A 16301-nucleotide genomic window follows, 5' to 3' on the forward strand; every position below is an offset into this window, starting at 1 on the left:
ATCTAGATGTGAAGTGACATTTCTGCCAAGATTGCTCAGGGAAAGAGGTTATCATGGCATTTGGCACCAGCTGGACAATCAGTCCCCTCCGGACGGGCAAGGGCCCATCTGGGAATAACACTCTGCACTTCTCCACTGATGCTCTCCTGTGAAGCGCTCCCACTCCTTAGAATCATAGAATAGTTTGGGTTGGAAGGGACCTTAAAAATCATTTAGTTCCAACCCCCCTGCCATGGACAGGGACACCTCCCACTGGATCAGGGGGTCCAAACCTCATCCAACCTGGCCTGGAACCCCTCCAGGGATGGGGCAGCCACCACTGCTCTGGGCAACCTGTTCCAGGGCCTCCACAACCCTCATGGTGAAGAAATTCTTCCCTATGTCCAGTCTAAATCTGCCCCTCTCCAGTTTATACCCATTCCCTCTCATCCTATCACTCCAAGCCTTTGTGAACAGCCCCTCTCCAGCTTTCTTGGAGCCCCTTCAGGTCCTGGAAGGTCACTCTAAGCTCTCTTCAGAGCCTTCTCTTCTCCAGGCTGAACAACCCCAACTCTCTCAGCCTGTCCTCGGATGGGAGATGCTCCAGCTCTCTGAAATCTTTGTCTACAGCACATATTTTATTTATTTTATTTTTTTTTTTGCTTTAACACCCCACTTTTAAGCCCTCAAAGAGCTACTTGGGTTGCTCTCAGGGCCTTCTGAGCAACCCTTCTGCTCAGAAGTCGCCGGGATGGTCCCAGGCTGCGGGGAGCCACTGGGCTGGCAGCCCTCTGAAGCTGGGGATGCTGGTATGCCACCGCACGGTCCCAGGGCATGGGAACCCAAACCAGCATCAACTCCAGCAGGGCAAAAGGGAGGGGTTCATCACCAGGGGCTTGGGCTAATCCCCAGAATATCTGGCTGACAGCATTGGGAAGGAATGTTGGGCCATTGTTTTTTATGTAGCCTAGACAGGATGGAGAGAAAAACAGGCTGGTGGCTCCTTAACCCCAGACGGTTCCACGAGCCAACGAGGATACACAAACTGTCAGGAATCTTCTGCTTAAAACCATCTTCTTTAACGAGACTTGAATTTAACCGGAGTGCCGCTCAAAGCCCCCCTCTCCCAGCCAGCTGCAAATCACCGCCCGACACAAACTGAAGCACATCCCAATTAGGAGATTAAGCAGAGCCGCTTCGCCTTTTGTTAAACTCTAATGAATTTCCTCATACAAGTAATTTTCCAAATAATAGTCCCCAGACCCTAGAGCACAGAAACCTTTCTAAGTCAGCATTGTCCCAAACCCGGCCACCAAGCGCTCACAAAAGAGGCCACGGCTGCAAGATACTCAGCAAGGGGGCTCTGCCTTGGACTCCAGGCATGATCCAAGCTCTTCGGAGAGGCTCATTCTCCTGGGCATGGCCACAATTCTTGGTGCCAGGGCAGGACATCACCATGGCAGGACACATCCATGGTTCTCTGTCCTCGGAGCAGCACCCCAGGATGGTGGTTACAGGTTTAGGCACAAAGAGCCCCTGCATTAAGCCTGATGCCACCCATGAGGGCATCAGATTTTCGTGATTAGGGGCTTTTCCAGCTGCCGCTCTCATTCTGGCATGAAAATAAGGGTTCTTGAAAGAGCAGAGAAAAGACAGGGATCTGTACAGGAGGCTCTGGCCCAGGTTGCCCCGAGAAGTGGTGGCTGCCCCATCCCTGGAGGGGTTCCAGGCCAGGTTGGATGGAGTTTGGAGCCCCTGATCCAGTGGGAGGTGTCCCCGCCCATGGCAGGGGTTTGAACTGGATGGGCTTTGAGATCCCTTCCAACATTCCATGATCTCTAAGAACCTTGGACCCTTGGCTGGAGGTCAAGCCCTTACCCTTCCCCCATCCCCTAAACCAGCAACGGCACAGCCCAAAGAACCCTCTAAGGAAGTTGTCAACCCTTACCAGGAAAACAAATATGAGCAAGCAGGTAAAAGGTAGCGCCGTAAACTGCAGCTTGAGAACCTCATGGCGGGTAAATTGCTTTTTAACAAGCAGACAACTTCTATCAATAGCATCTACCGTATGTTTTTATAAAGCGCAGAAATATGTTTTTAAAAGGCCAGTAAATAAAGTTCCTATCGATTTGATCTCGAGCATAATCTGTTTTTCTGTCTGCCACCAACAGTGGTAATAAAACAGAATCATGTAACGCGGCGTTTGGGCTAATGCGCCCATACATCACGGCAGGGGCTGCGTGCACGCCAGCGATCTATCATCTTCCACCGCGATTGCTTAGCTGCAGAATTTATAAACTTGCCCCAAATTGATGCAATGTCCAATTTTCTTTTCCAATTTATTTTTGGTTGAGCAAAGCAATATTGAGGGAGGACAAGGAGGGCGCATTTCCCGTCCATCCAGATGTTCTTTGGTGCTCCTCTTCCCTTTTAGGCTGGGAGAAGCGCCTCCGATTAAGTGTTGAGGATGCCGAAAGATACTTTGGTGGCTGTGTTTAGGGTTTGCTCCATGTCACGTCTTTTGGGGTGTACCCAAAGGCTGCACGAGATGCCTGCAGAGCAAGTTAGCCGATACCCAAAGAGGTTTCCCAGCAAAGACAAAGCATCCTCAGTATCACAGGGCTACATCTGGCACCCACCTACACTTCTCCAACCCCAGGATGGACCAACAGCCTACTCTGCTCTACCACAGGACAGACATTTCCCCACGCACCCAAGCCATGCTCATGGGAGGTTTGCACGTCAGACTAGATGATCCTGGAGGTCTTTTCCAACCTAGTGATTCTGTCTATGCCCAGTTCAAGGGTTTCCAGGGTACTCAAAACATCAGCCCATGGGCTCCCCATGTCTGGTGATGCCTCTCCTTCCTCCACGCAGCTCAGAGACAGCAGCCAGACGCAACAGCTGCACCGAAAATGTCAAAGATGGGCCTTTTGAGAAGCAAAAGCAATGTTTGATAAAGCTGTGTCTGTACTGGTTAAGCATCAATTGATATTAAAAACCCCTATAAACACACATAAGATTTATCAAATCCCCCCCACCCCCCCGGCCAAGCAGTGGTAGATGTCTGTCCAAGCTGTAAGACAGGATGAGTGGAAAGGTTTTCAGCTGAAAGAGGGCAGATTGAGATGAGAATTTAGGGAGAAATGTTTTGCTGTGAGGGTGGGGAGGCCCTGGCCCAGGGTGCCCAGAGCAGTGGTGGCTGCCCCATCCCTGGAGGGGTTCCAGGCCAGGTTGGATGGGGTTTGGAGCCCCTGATCCAGTGGGAGGTGTTCCTGCCCATGGCACGGGGTGGGACTGGATGGGCTTTGAGGTCCCTCCCAACCCAAATCGTTCCACTATTCTAAGCTGCCACCCCACTTCAAGGCTCTTCACCCACACCCACATCGCTCTTTGGTGAAGGCAATATCATCAAGGATGCGAGCAGAGACTTTTGGCACGAGGAGGGTGACGCACAGCCCCCAGACCCGTTACCCATGCCTTAAACAAGGATTGGAAAGATCCCGCTCCCCCCTCCACTTGGAAAACTGATAAATATTTCCGGAGATAAAAACAAACACTCCGCTTTTGGCTTTTTTGGTGGTTGTTTTTCTTGAAGAGACAAAGTGTTCCACAGAAAGCAGACACTTCCTACACAAGTTTTACTCCTCAAACCCCGAGTTTTTCTGCCACTGATGGAAGCGGCAGAGCCGGTCGTTTACCCAGCCCATCTCTCACCACCCCATCCATGAGACCGCTGAGCCACCATAGCACGTGCTGTGCTGAGAAACATCACGTAGAGATGGAGACAACTCTACCAAAAATGAGCTTTTCCATTCTCACTTGAAAATAAAAGAATATCGCATTTCCTGACCTTAGAAAACCCATCATAGAATAGGTTGGATGGGAAGGGACCTTCACCACCCAGTTCCAACCCTCCTGGCCACACGCAGGGATGCTTCAGCCCTGGTGCAGGATGAGGCCGCTCTTGTCCCCACTCACTTTGGGGTGATTTCTTGGGGAGAATAATATCCCGAAGCGTCCTTACAGGTTCAGGAGTAAGATAAAATGTCTACACTCATTTAGAGAAAGCCTGAGACAGTTCCAAGCTGGTTTTCCTCAACAAATTTAAGGCCACTCAGCCCCTTGCCCAAGACTTTCCTCCTCCAGTTTGCAGCCTGCAAAAGTTGGAAGGCTCCTGGCTGCACGGAGCTGGGGACGCGTTTCTGGCTAAGGCCGGAGGAGAGAATAAATGCAAACCCAAAGGAAACAGCAGGGCCCGTGTCCTCAGATGCCGCCTCAGCGCAAGATGTGCCGAGTTGTCTTGGAAGGAACCGGTGCCAGATCTGCCAGCGGAGACGAGGCATCCGCCAGCCCCGATGCCAGCAGGACCCTCCACAACGGGCTTCCCAGGGACCTGCCCACCTCCAGTGCTGCCATCCCAGCCCCAAATAAGCATCCACGAGGGACACTTGGCCAGCCCAGCCACCTTCATCCTCCTGCTCTTGTTTTCAGGTTCACAAACGCAAATCCTTCTGGTAGAGCAGGCGAGGAGCCGGCTCTGCTTATCTCCAAACCCTTCCCACTGTCGCATCGCTCACCGGACAAAGCAACACCCACCACCACCATCACCAAGTCCTTTCCCTTCTCCCTGCCACGGTTTGCTTTCCAGGACAAAAATAAAGAGCAAAGCAACTGCCTACATCGCCGGGAGATTTTGAACTGCTCTGGGAAACGATGCGCAAGTGAGGGATGATTCGATGTACAGCATCCTCTGCCAGGGAGGATTATTTTTTTGGAAGAATCAGGCATCTTTAAGAGAAAAGTTCTACTTCCAAGCCATATGATCAACAGGGGAAAGAGACTTTCCAGACGGCAACGAAGCAGCCAGAAAAACTGATTCTTAACACTTCAAGGTAAAGCCAAGATGCACTGCAGCTGAAGCATCCAGAGTTGCTGAGGTTAGAGCTAATAATGACTGGGAAACAGCACGTGGTAGTTTTTGGGATGCCAACAAGGATTGGGGATTTGTGACAAGGTCTCCCATGCAAGTTGATATCACCGCATCCTCCATCCATCGTCCCCAAGCTGCTCAAGTCATTGTGGGGACACTTAAGGGGTGCAGGATGACTCGGACATCCAAAGACCCGCATAACACCTCTCTTCTCCTCCTCCTCCCCATCCCAGAGCGCTCACACACAGCACGGGGGCAGCACCCAGTGGCTCCCAGTGCTCCCAGTTCCCAGCAGCAATGAGGCTCGAGAAGTTCAATGCTGCCACCTGGCGGCGGAAGATGGGAACTACAACCACAGGGGAAAGGGGGGGTCGGGGGGGGGTGGTCCAAGCCGTTATCCCAGCATCACAACCCCTGCACCGACAGGGAGCTCAGATTCATGAATTCACTTGGTTTCTCCACTCGGGCACCAGCGAGGAATGTAAACACTTCCCCCAAAAAGTGAATATTTGCTTTTACAAAACATTTGTGAGGGATGGCAAAAAAAAATAGTTCTGCTCACAAATTTTTGTTGAGTTGGAGGAAAAATGGCTATAAGAGACAGAAAAAAAAGTGGAGTTTCAGTCTACTCAGAGCTCAGCCTCAAAATAAAGCCTTGAATAAATAGGAAATCACAGGATAAAGCAAAGACCAACCCCTGTTTGCCCTGTTTGGACTCCATCCATCACTGCTTTCGCTGTTATCTGTGCCCTGGCCCAGATCACCCAGGGAAGCGGTGGCCGCCCCATCCCTGGAGGTGTTCAAGGCCAGGCTGGATGGGGCTTAGAGCCTCCTGATGCTGTGGGAGGTGCCCCTGGTTGGAACTGGATGGGCTTTGAGGTCTCCGCTAACATAAACCGTTCCGTGATTCCGCCTGGTTTCACACACAAGTTTAACAGGCACAACCCGAGCATCCAAGAGGACTTTGGCAGCGCAAAGCTGTGCTTGGCACAGAGCGAATGACCCTCAGACCTACCCAACACCTAAAGCGTAGGTGCCGTGTCCTTGCCTGGCCCAGCTCCCAGCCAGGATGCCACAGTCAAGCTCAGAATACAAGCACACACATGCTTAAGGAATCCTATCCCAGTGAATTCCTCCCCTGGGATCCAGCTACGCCTTTAATTAACACGGAGAAGCATGGAGCAAAGGCATATGCACGCAAGGGAAGCGACTCGGGACTTACCTTCTCAGCCTGGGGGTACCGAACACGGGGGTTGCCCCACTCCCTGCTGATCCGCCAGCGGTACTGGTGGCACTGGGGGATGTACATGCAGCCCACGTCGCCCAGCTCTGGGTAGATAACTTCTAAACCCCCTCTGGGGAGAGAAAGAGGGAGAGAAGAGCCTGTAAGGTGGGACTTTCTCCCAAGTAACAAAGGATAGGATGAGAGGAAACAGCCTCAAGTTGCACCGGGAAAGTTTGGGTTGGGTTGGATATTAGGAAAAACTTCTCTACGGATGGAGTGGTAAAGCCTTCGATCGGGCTGCCCAGGGCAAGGATGGAGTCTCCATCACTTGAGGGGCTCAAAGAACCTGTAGACACGGTGTTTGGGGACATGGTTTATGAGGCACAGTGTTGCTGTGCTGATGGTTGGAGTGGATGAGCTCGGAGGGCTTTTCCAATCATAGCAATTCTATGACTGCATCATGCAGGGATGGGAATTGGTGCCACTTTCCAGCCAGGACTGAGCCGCAGTTGCGATGCTGGGCAGGAGGTGCAGGATCCAGCTTGCTGGGGTCTTGTGCAGCGGTATAAACCCCATCTCCTTGTAGTGAGAGGGTAGTGGGGTTATTGCACCCATGCCATAACTTAAGCACAGGGGCTGCTCCCTCTCCCAAGCAGCAGCACGGCTTTAAACATGGATTATGGCTCAAAGCACCGTAGTTTACAGCAAATCCCGGCCCTTATGGGTTAATCTCAGGCTTGAAGATGGAAAGCCAAGCTCTCTCAGCTCCCTCTAGTCGTCAGAGGAGATGTTTGAGCTCTGGGCCCTCTTCCCCCACTTGCAAGAGGAAAGCAGAGCTCAGCCTCCTCTGTGTTTTGAGCACCGATAGCGCAATTAAAGCTCAGATATCTCTAAGCACCGGCTTCTACATGAAGAGTTTTCCCCTTCTGGGTTATCTAACAGCGAAAGGAGCTGCCGGAACAAGCTGCCAGGTCACCACAGCACGTGGATAACAAGTTCCAAGGCCACCCTGGAAATGAGCCGCCACCAATGTGACCCCGGCAGGAGGAGTCCTTAAATCCTGCAGCCCATGGGGCTGCCGAGCAAACACCAACACGGGGAGGCACGAAGAAGGATGAGAGTCCAAAGCAAGGTGCTTCTGCTCATGGTTTGTGGGAGGAAGCCGAGGCTAAAGTCAAGTCTCTGCTTGCCTTAATCCAGGCGATGAAGTTGGTCACATTTGGAGAGCGTTCTGGTTAACGGACAAGTAGCAGGAAGGAGGGGTTTGATGCAGTAGCTGCCAGTAATGGGAGATATCAAGAACCCCCCAAAGGCAAAGGGCACATGTGCCACAGCTCACGCAGCCCCACATCGATCTACAGCAACGCCCGAGCAACAGCGGCTCGAGCCAAGGACCTTCAGTATCCAAACCCTCAATAAAGGGGTGCAATCTGCAGCTGTTCTGTTGGGGTACCCAGGTGGCACAGCGGCAAACTGCGCGTTTGCAACTCCACGAGCAGCTCCCCGGGGTCCTTCTCCTCTTCCTATACCCCCACCTGAAGCATTATACAATTATAGAATGTCCTGAATCACAAGGACCCAAAAGGACCACGGAGTCCAACTCCTGTCCCTGCGCAGGGCACCCCAACATTCACACCATGCGGCTGATGGCATTGGCCAAGCACTTCTGGAATATTGTCCGGCTTGGGGCTGTGACTGCTTCCATGGAGCCGTTTCTGTGCTCCACCATCCTTCAGGGGAAGAACCTTTCCCTGATGTCCAACTTAACCCTCCCCCAGGACATCTTCCTGCCATTCCCTGGGTTCCTGTCATTGGTCACCAGAGAGAAGAGCTCAGCACCTGCTCCTCTTCCTCCTCTTGTGAGGAAGCTGCAGAGCTCATTGAGATCTCCCCCTCAGTGTCTTCTTCTCCAGGCTGAAAAGACCAAGGGATTTCAGCCACTCCTCATGCCCTTCTCCTCTAAACCCTTCACCAACTCCATGCCCTCCTCTGGACACTCTCCAGTACCTTCAGATACTTTTTCTTCTGTGGTGCCCAAAACTGAACACAGCACTCAAGGTTCGGCTGCACTCAGTCTCACACATCAAGGTCTGAGGGATGATGTGTTCTAGGACTTCTCCTCCCTAAAAGTAGCCCCCATCCTCCAAAACTTTCTGCAGAAAAACCTTTTTACCTCTAATGCCATAAAGTTGCTTTAAAAACCTCTTCAAAATGGACCAAAGAACAACTCAGAGTGAGCAGAAACACCGAGATCTCAGCTTGAGCTGCACAGCTCTAGCCCAGATCCTTGGTGAAAGGGAGAAACCAACCAATATTTATAGCCCTGGCAAAGGAGACACTGGAATTAACTGTCCCAGGAGGTGACACGCTGGGGGAGGACAGGATTGGATGCCCAGTTTGGAAAGGAGACCACAGGGAGCCACTCACCTGCAGAACTCGCTGTCGGGGCTGCTGAGCCTCTGGAACAAGCAGGTCTTCGAAGGTTTGTCTGACCAGGAGAGCTGCTCCCCACGGACCGCGGTGCTGAGGAGGCTGAGAACCAGCAGCACAGCACCCAGGACCTTCATCCTGCCCTGCAGGGATGGAGGCACAGAGGGTCAATCCCACAAGCTGAGCTGTGACCCTGAGTCCACAGCATCTTCACCACCACGCTTTGGGTCAGCCCCCTCAGAAACCAGAGCATGCCCACCCTTACTCATCGCTTTCCCCCCCCCCAATTCTACATTATTAATCCCAATTATGCCTGAAATTAATTGCGTTTCCTGCTGCTGCCCCTCACCAGGAAACCCTGAGCTCCCAGCAGCATCTTAGAGGTCCCATTTCTGACAACCTACAAGGAAAGAGCACCACCGACACCCTGCGTGGCACCAAGGAGGTGCACAGGCGATGTCACAAGCTGGGCACAGCGATGATCACCACGACACCGCGCTCCAAGCTCAGGCAACACCAAGCACAGAGTCCCCGTCTCCAGGAGTCAGCCCTGCTGCTCTCCCGAGGGCTCTAATGTGATGGAGAAGATGAAAAACTGGTCTGAGGTTGGATCTAGTCTACCCAAGACCGTTACCAACGGACGCGAGACCAGCAACGACACTGACCAACACACCCTGACCCCAGAGAACCTCTGCCAGGGCAACAACACCCTTCAACCCCACCAGAACCCGAGGACAGCTTTTCCCACCCATTTTTAGGCCAAGAGCCAAGCCCTGAGGACAAGGGAAGTTGGGCTACATGAGGTTTAGATGCCCATACCCCCACCAAGCCCTCACCTCCCCTGGCTGCGCAGAGGTGCCTGCAGCAACTTGGTGGACACAGTGGTCCATCCCTGCTGAGCCACTTACCCACCAGGTCCTGGGGATGGGTGAGCAGCTCTGAGGGAGAGCTTGGAGGTTTGAGGTTGCCACGGAGATGGTTTCCCTGGAAGGCAGGGAAAAAGGGACTGGGAGTGAAAAAAAAAGAGCCCGGGGAAGAGGCAGCTCAGCCTCTAAGGGAGCCCAAAAACCAGCAACAGCTTTCCATCCACCGACCCATAACGACCTTCTCCAACCGACCCACCAGCTTTGGGTCCTCACCTGACCTGAGCTCCCCAGGGAGTTAGAAAGGATGCAACCCCCAAAACTGCTTTGCATTAGCCTGTCTTCTCCACCGCCAAATCTGCTCTGGGCAAGGCACGTGCTACAAACCCACTGTCAGTTGGGAATAGGTGTTACACCACAGCCTGGATCATTATATAATGAAGTACCGGCACGCAGAGCGAACACGAGTTAAGTGCTAGCGCCACTGTCATTACGGAGAGAAAAAGGCATCGGGCTTAACTAATTACTGTATTGGGAATGATCTGGAGGTTTAGTGGCTAATGGCTCCCGTTCCCACGCTACGAGATGGGCAAACCCCATAATTAAGAGCCCTGATCCTGCAGCCAGGCTCACGTCAGCATCGCTTTTCCCATCGGAGTCAGGTTGGCGTGAGTCAGGAGTATCAAAGCGGGATTCGCATCCTTGGATGTTGCCGTAAGCTTGAGGGGGTAAGAACTTGGGGTCCCAGGGGAGCCACGCAGGGGGATCGCAGCCCTGGGCAAGGAATGGGCAAGGATTTTTAATCACTGCAGCTGCCCGGAGACTCTCCGGATTCCTTAAAAGCAGGATTTCCTATGGAAAGCTGGCAGGGGGTTTGACTAGGACAGAATCTCAGACTGCAGGAGAGTTGTAACCACAGACAAGGGAGTCTTCCTGCCTCTCATCGTGATAAACCCACTTATTTTTGCTATTTAAGCACAGAAACAACAAAGCAGGCACGAGGTCTGTTCCAAAGCAGCAGACGAGCATCACAACTTCGCAGCATCCACCTCAGGTTGTTTCCCGTAGTAACTTCGCAGAGGTTAGAATGATAGAACCATGGAATGGTTTGGAAGGGACCTCAAAGCCCATCCAGTTCCACCCTGGGACACCTCCCACTGGATCAGGGGTTCCAAACCCCATCCAACCTGGCCTGGAACCCCTCCAGGGATGGAGCAGCCCCCACTGCTCTGGACAACCTGTTCCAGGGCCCAAAAGCCAAGAAAAACAGAGACAGAGTGAAGTCTGAACAAGCCGAACAGGCGTATTCTATTCTACTTTAAGCCTGGAGGCAGGGAGATGCCCTTCACAAAGGCAACATCAGCCACTTCCCTCTGAAAACCTTCCGAGAGGATCACGGGATCTGCACAAAAGGGTTTGCTGACAGACAAGGTGCAGAGGGATCCCCCAGGGACGCTCTGGAAGGAAAAACAACCCCTTGCAGCATCCTGTGTAAGATACTACGCCTTCTCTCTAAATCAGAGCGATTACCAAGATGATATTTCTCCTGCTCTGGAGCTGCAAAGGCAACAGGAAGCCTGAACAGGAAACCCACCACCGCAGGGTGCACAATACACGGGAATACTGCCCTGCCAGAGCCAGACAACAGCTCCTGTAAGGTCGAACGGGCTCCCGAAGGGCACGAAGCCACTGGGTTATTTGCTTTTTAGGCACACGCACAGGACTGAAGAGCCAGCGGCGCTGCTGGCGTTGCTACCAGGTTGCAGCAAACCTGCCCCGACACAACCCTGCCTGCGCCGATAATCCAACCTGGCATAGAGTATAGGGTTGGGCAAGTCCACCACCATCCATCTCCTCCTGGTCTGCCTGTGCCCGGAGCTCTCAGCCAACGAGAGCTGATCAACCACGTGCCCAAGTGAGCCGAGCATCCTCCAGATAAGGATCCTCCCATGGGATCAAACACTTCCACCAGTGCCAAAGCAGGTATGGAGCACAAGCCCGCCTCCTCTCCAGCACCCCAGGTGCGTTTGCATGTCACCTCTCCTGACTAAGCAGCACAGGACTACTGGAATCTCATCTTCCCAGCTGCCGCGAAGCCTCCATGCTGTGTCTATGCTACTCGGAGCTCGGGGAAGATCTGCTCCTCAGCATCCCTACTCAGGAATGAGATACTGCCCTCCGCTTACCGAAGGTGCACAAGGTTTGCTTTTTTTTGCAAAGCCGTTATGGAAAACACCATTGTGAAACCCCCTCCTGGTTCTCCACACTATCATTTCTCTGCAGAAACACACAGGTCTGCCTCACCAGGATGTTTAACCGTGCTCAGGTTATGCATGCATGTCTGTACATGTAAACCCTCACAGCTTGCTCTGGCCCCTCTCTCCCTTTCCTCCAAGGAAAAGGATGGGAAGGAATTGCTTTTCAACCCTGGTTAATTTGGAGGATGGCTTGAAACAGCCCTGGCAGGGTGAGTGCAGCCTCTGTGGCTCCACCTTTCCCTGTCCTCACACAGCCCCAGGATCCTCCCAACTTCCAGCAGGAACTGATATTTGGGAAGAGAAACAAAGCTTTCCAAGGTGCCAATTCCAATTGGTGGCTTTTGGATAGACTTTTTTTTTGATGAGATGAGAGAAGCAACAATGTGAAGCCCAGGGAAGTGGAGCGCTGCCTACACTCGCTGCAGCCCCACTGTCACTTCACCAGGAGGGGATAAAAACGCAATATCTCTATTTCCAGCGAAATAAGTCGGGTCCAAAAGCTACTGAAAAGCCTCGCACAGCTGGCAAAGCCGTTCAATAGAAGATGTTGATTTCCTTACTTGTATATTAGAGATGAAAAGGCTCTTAATAAAGGGAAATCACCTTAAAGAAGGCAGAAACCTGTGGTTTGCTGTAACAACTGCAACAAAACACAAGTGGAAGCCAAAGCACGTGCGTTGGGAGCCAAGTTACACACATGGGCTGGTTATCAGATCACAAAACAAGGGCTCGCAGAGGAAAGGAGAAGGTGGCTCATTGCAGAGGAGGTATCAGCCCATCCCAGGTGCCTCCGAGTGCCTCCAGCGCTTCTTGATACTCTCCTAAAGCCCCACGAGCTGCTCCTCAGGTCCCAAAATACATCCCACGGTGCACCAAGAGCATTAGGACACAGCACAACCCAAGACAGAAATATTTCAGGGAAGCTGAAATCAGAAAGGCTCTCAAAGCTTCCACACCCAAACCCTCCAGCACTGGGGCAGTTTGTGTACTTAATGCTGGGTTTCAGTGCCAAACAAATGTTTCTAGGTCCAAATGCCCTCATAAAAATCCATAAGAAAATGGATTTTTTTATTCTGACACGGACCAAAATCTTATTGTTTGGGAGCTTTGAAGTTCCCACTCGAGCTGGTGGCTTCCTCTGTTGATGTTAAAGATTAACCAATGCCTTTTACTATCTGCTGCAGCATTTCTTCTGACTTCACCCAGCAGGAAGTCCCCATAAATAGCTATTTTATTTCATGGAAGCTGAGCTCACCTCCACCTCATTTCATTGCGACCTCTGCTCTGCGCAGACATTCATCGCCTGCAGGGACAGAACGGGGAGTGAGTTCTGGGCTTTGAGTTTCCCCACCTCTGTAACACAGGAAACCTGGCACTGGGGGTTTTTCCCCCCCTCCCTCCTCCCAGTTTGTTTCAGGCTCCAGCAAAGTCAGGGCTCACCAGTAAAACCCACTAGAAACTTCTCTCCCTTTCTTGAAAGGCAGCCAAGACCGTTGCTTTGCTCCAATGTTCATGCAAACACCAATTTAGAATCGTGGAATGGTTTAGGTTGGAAGGGACTTTAAAGCCCATTCAGTGCCACCTCCTGCCATGGGCAGGGACCCCTCCCACTGGATCAGGGGCTCCAAACCCCATCCAACCTGGCCTGGAACATCTCCAAGGATGGAGCATTTTGCATTGCATGAGCAATAAATGCACTCCTTGCGCTCCCAAGCATTAGTCCAGCCCAGCTGCTACACAAAAAGCTCAGCTTTTCCTTCAGGTGCCAGCATTTTCCTCCACTATGCGCTCCTCCCTGCCTCAGTTTCCCCATGGAGGTATCACAGAGGGCCCCGTTTGCCAAACACTTCAGCTCGCATAGAAACCAATCGCTAGAGCCAAGTGCCGAAAGCCTTTGTTGATAACCACCAGCAAGACTGTAGGAACCAAAGAACTTGGCAGAACCTCAGCAGCCAGGGGAATTCCCTCAGCCTTTGTGCTGCAGGATGCCCGTTTCTCAGATAGCGTTTACCACAGCGATCAGCAAAGGAATCGTAGAATCACCAGGTGGGAAAGGACCCACTGGATCATAGAGTCCAACCATAAGGAAGCAGAAAACTACATCCTCTCTCCCTATTCATAACCTGCTGCGCCTCCAGCTGCTCCCTGGCCACGCTCTACCTCTCACCCCATCCTCTTCGTGGTTTGGTTTCAGAGAATCATCAGGTTGGAAAGGACCCACTGGATCACCGAGTCCAGTAGAATAGAATTTCCCCTCTTTGCATGGCTAACAGCTTCGTTCCCAGCTTCGACTGAATGCCCACAAGGTCACCTTCACCTCGGTTCCTGCCAACCTGCAAGGCAAGAGCTTTCCCAATTAAAAAAAAGCACTTATTCCAGCACAGGCTATAAATTTGCATCCACACCAATTCACGGGGTCAGCTCTCGGGCAATTTTTTAGGTGCTGGGAAGAGTTAAAGTGGATTTTAGGGGATGTGACAGCTTTATTTGGTGCAGATCTACGGTTTTCCTGGGTTTGCTCGGTCTCGTGGAAGGATTAGGAGTTTGCAGAAGGGAAAGGTTCTCTCAGCTGACTGCTGGCAGCAGCACCAGCCCTCGCGCGCGTTGCTGGAATGAGATGAATCCAAACTGCTCAGGGGCGACAGATTGTATCGCCAGCTACATCGTACAAGAGTTCAATAGCTGAGCCTGTATTTTTGGGTCTCTGCAGCATCAATAAAACACTGGGGCAGAACGCAGAGCGATGTGGTTGTGTTTAGTGCTCACAAACCCCCCCCTCGCCGAACAGATTCCTCTGAGCCTGCAGCCCGAAAGAGCCGAGCTTTGCATTTTGCAGAGTACCATGTGCAGCTCCACAGTGCAGCTCGAGAGATTAACCGAGAAGGATTTGGGGCTCGTCTCTTTTTTTTACCTGCCAAAGCCCCACATCTGAGCTCCCACCCCTGTCTGCCCCATTTTCCAAGCGTGCAGCCGTGTCCGGTCAAGCTGGATTAAACTCTACCAAAGGCAACACCAGAAGTGGAGAAAGTCCTGAGTGAGATCAAGGGGGAAGGATCAGAGCCCCAAAAGGGGGTTTCGAAGCTGCAGCACCCTCTGAGCAGAGATCTACAGGATCGGAGATGGGATGGGACAATGCTTTTGACCCTTTGGCTTTGTTAAGGCACTGCAAGTTCCTGCACTTACATCCAAACAGGAGAGGATGCGACGCAGCACAAACTGAACACCAGAGGAGCCCCAGGGTTGCTGCGAGCCCCTAAAACCTTCCCTGGCAGCAGGGAGCATCCCAAGCACCAGCCCTTCTCCCTCTGTCTTCGCTGGGTATTGCGCTTGGAGAAGAGGAACGATCAATGCTTGCCGGGTGATGAACACAACCGGGTGCGATACCCCAAGCTCAGAGAGCAGGTGCAGCGGGCAGGGATCACCCCTTCTCCTTCCAGACCAGTCCTAAACTCCAGCCCCTGCAGCTTCTAACACCACCCAGAGCCCAAACACTCTCCCTGGCACACCTGTGTAAGACAACAGCACCTTCACCCTTGGTGACCAAGGTCCTGGGGTGGCTCGGGGACACAGCTACCCCCCTCCGCACCCCATCGGCTTTTGCCCCATCCATAAACTTCTCTCCCAGAGCAGCATCTGGAGCCCAGGAGCCGGCTGGCATGTTTTGGGAATGATCCCTGGGAAGCTGTGGCATGCACAGCAGCCAGGGGAGGAGAGCCTGGAGGAGGTGACCTTGGAGGCAGGCATCTCCGGGAGCCGGCTGGTCGCACGCTCCTGGGTTGGATGTGCAGCGTTGCACAACCACACCTGGCAGAGCCCACCCCACCACGGCAGGCACCTTGTGACTGTTCCTGCTGGAGCTGCAGCTCTTTCCGGGGAAGGTCTTCTATTTTAGGAAAAATGTTTTCATTTGGCCTATATTAAGCGCATACATTTCGCAGTCACAAGGCAGAGCTGTGCAGGAGCCTCCTTTTTCCTTCAGCGCCAGTAACTCTGCAGCTTGGCAGATCCCGGATCCCAGCGGTGCTGGAACTCACGCAGCCGAGCCCGTTGCTCAGCAGAGCTCTGCCTCGCGCCATGGGCTCTGCGTGCACCCTCACACACTCGCTGGGAGGCTGCTGGAGCCCACTGGGGAGCTGCTCAGCTCCTCTTTACATTTTTTTCTGGCTCAGAAAAAAAAAAATCACACAATGGTTTGGATTGGAAGGGACCTCAAAGCCCATCCAGTTCTACCCCCTGCCATGGGCAGGGACACCTCCCACTGGATCAGGGGCTCCAAACCCCATCCAACCTGGCCTGGAACCCCTCCAGGGATGGGGCAGCCACCACTGCTCTGGGCAACCTGTTCCAGAGGTTGGCAAAACATTTCTGCCTAAAATCTCATCTCAACCTCTCCCCTCTTGCAGCTTAAAACCATTCTCCTCATCCTATCCCTGATCCAGAGCCCCTCCCCAGCTTTCCTGGAGCCCCTTTCCATACTGGAAGCTGCTCTAAGGTCTCCCCACAGCCTTCTTTTCTCCAGGCTGAACAACCCCAACCCTCTCAGCCTGTCCTCCCACAGGAGGTTCTCCAGCCCTCACATCATCTCCAGGTCCTCCTCTGGACTCGCATCACCA

General features: G+C 52.7%; 1 protein-coding gene across 10 annotated transcripts in view; it reads right to left on the reverse strand.

Annotated features, from left to right (window-relative positions):
- Positions 1–16301, reverse strand: part of PEBP4 (phosphatidylethanolamine binding protein 4) — a 96504-nt gene that overhangs the window by 77235 nt on the left and 2968 nt on the right. For 4 of the 10 annotated variants that reach the window (XM_054049765.1, XM_054049759.1, XM_054049769.1 and 1 more), the window contains exons 2-3: positions 8565–8710; positions 6135–6267 (exon numbers count right to left, since the gene is read on the reverse strand). In XM_054049765.1, the coding sequence (XP_053905740.1) occupies positions 6135–6267; positions 8565–8710 (279 nt within the window). Of the gene's footprint in view, positions 1–6134; positions 6268–8564; positions 8711–9403; positions 9671–9706; positions 9824–11616; positions 11719–16301 lie in introns of those variants that run through there. The other 6 variants (XM_054049762.1, XM_054049767.1, XM_054049760.1 and 3 more) reach the window with 6 other exon arrangements.

Source organism: Cuculus canorus, chromosome 26 (genome assembly GCF_017976375.1).
Source record: "Cuculus canorus isolate bCucCan1 chromosome 26, bCucCan1.pri, whole genome shotgun sequence".
Classification (NCBI taxonomy): domain Eukaryota; kingdom Metazoa; phylum Chordata; class Aves; order Cuculiformes; family Cuculidae; genus Cuculus; species Cuculus canorus.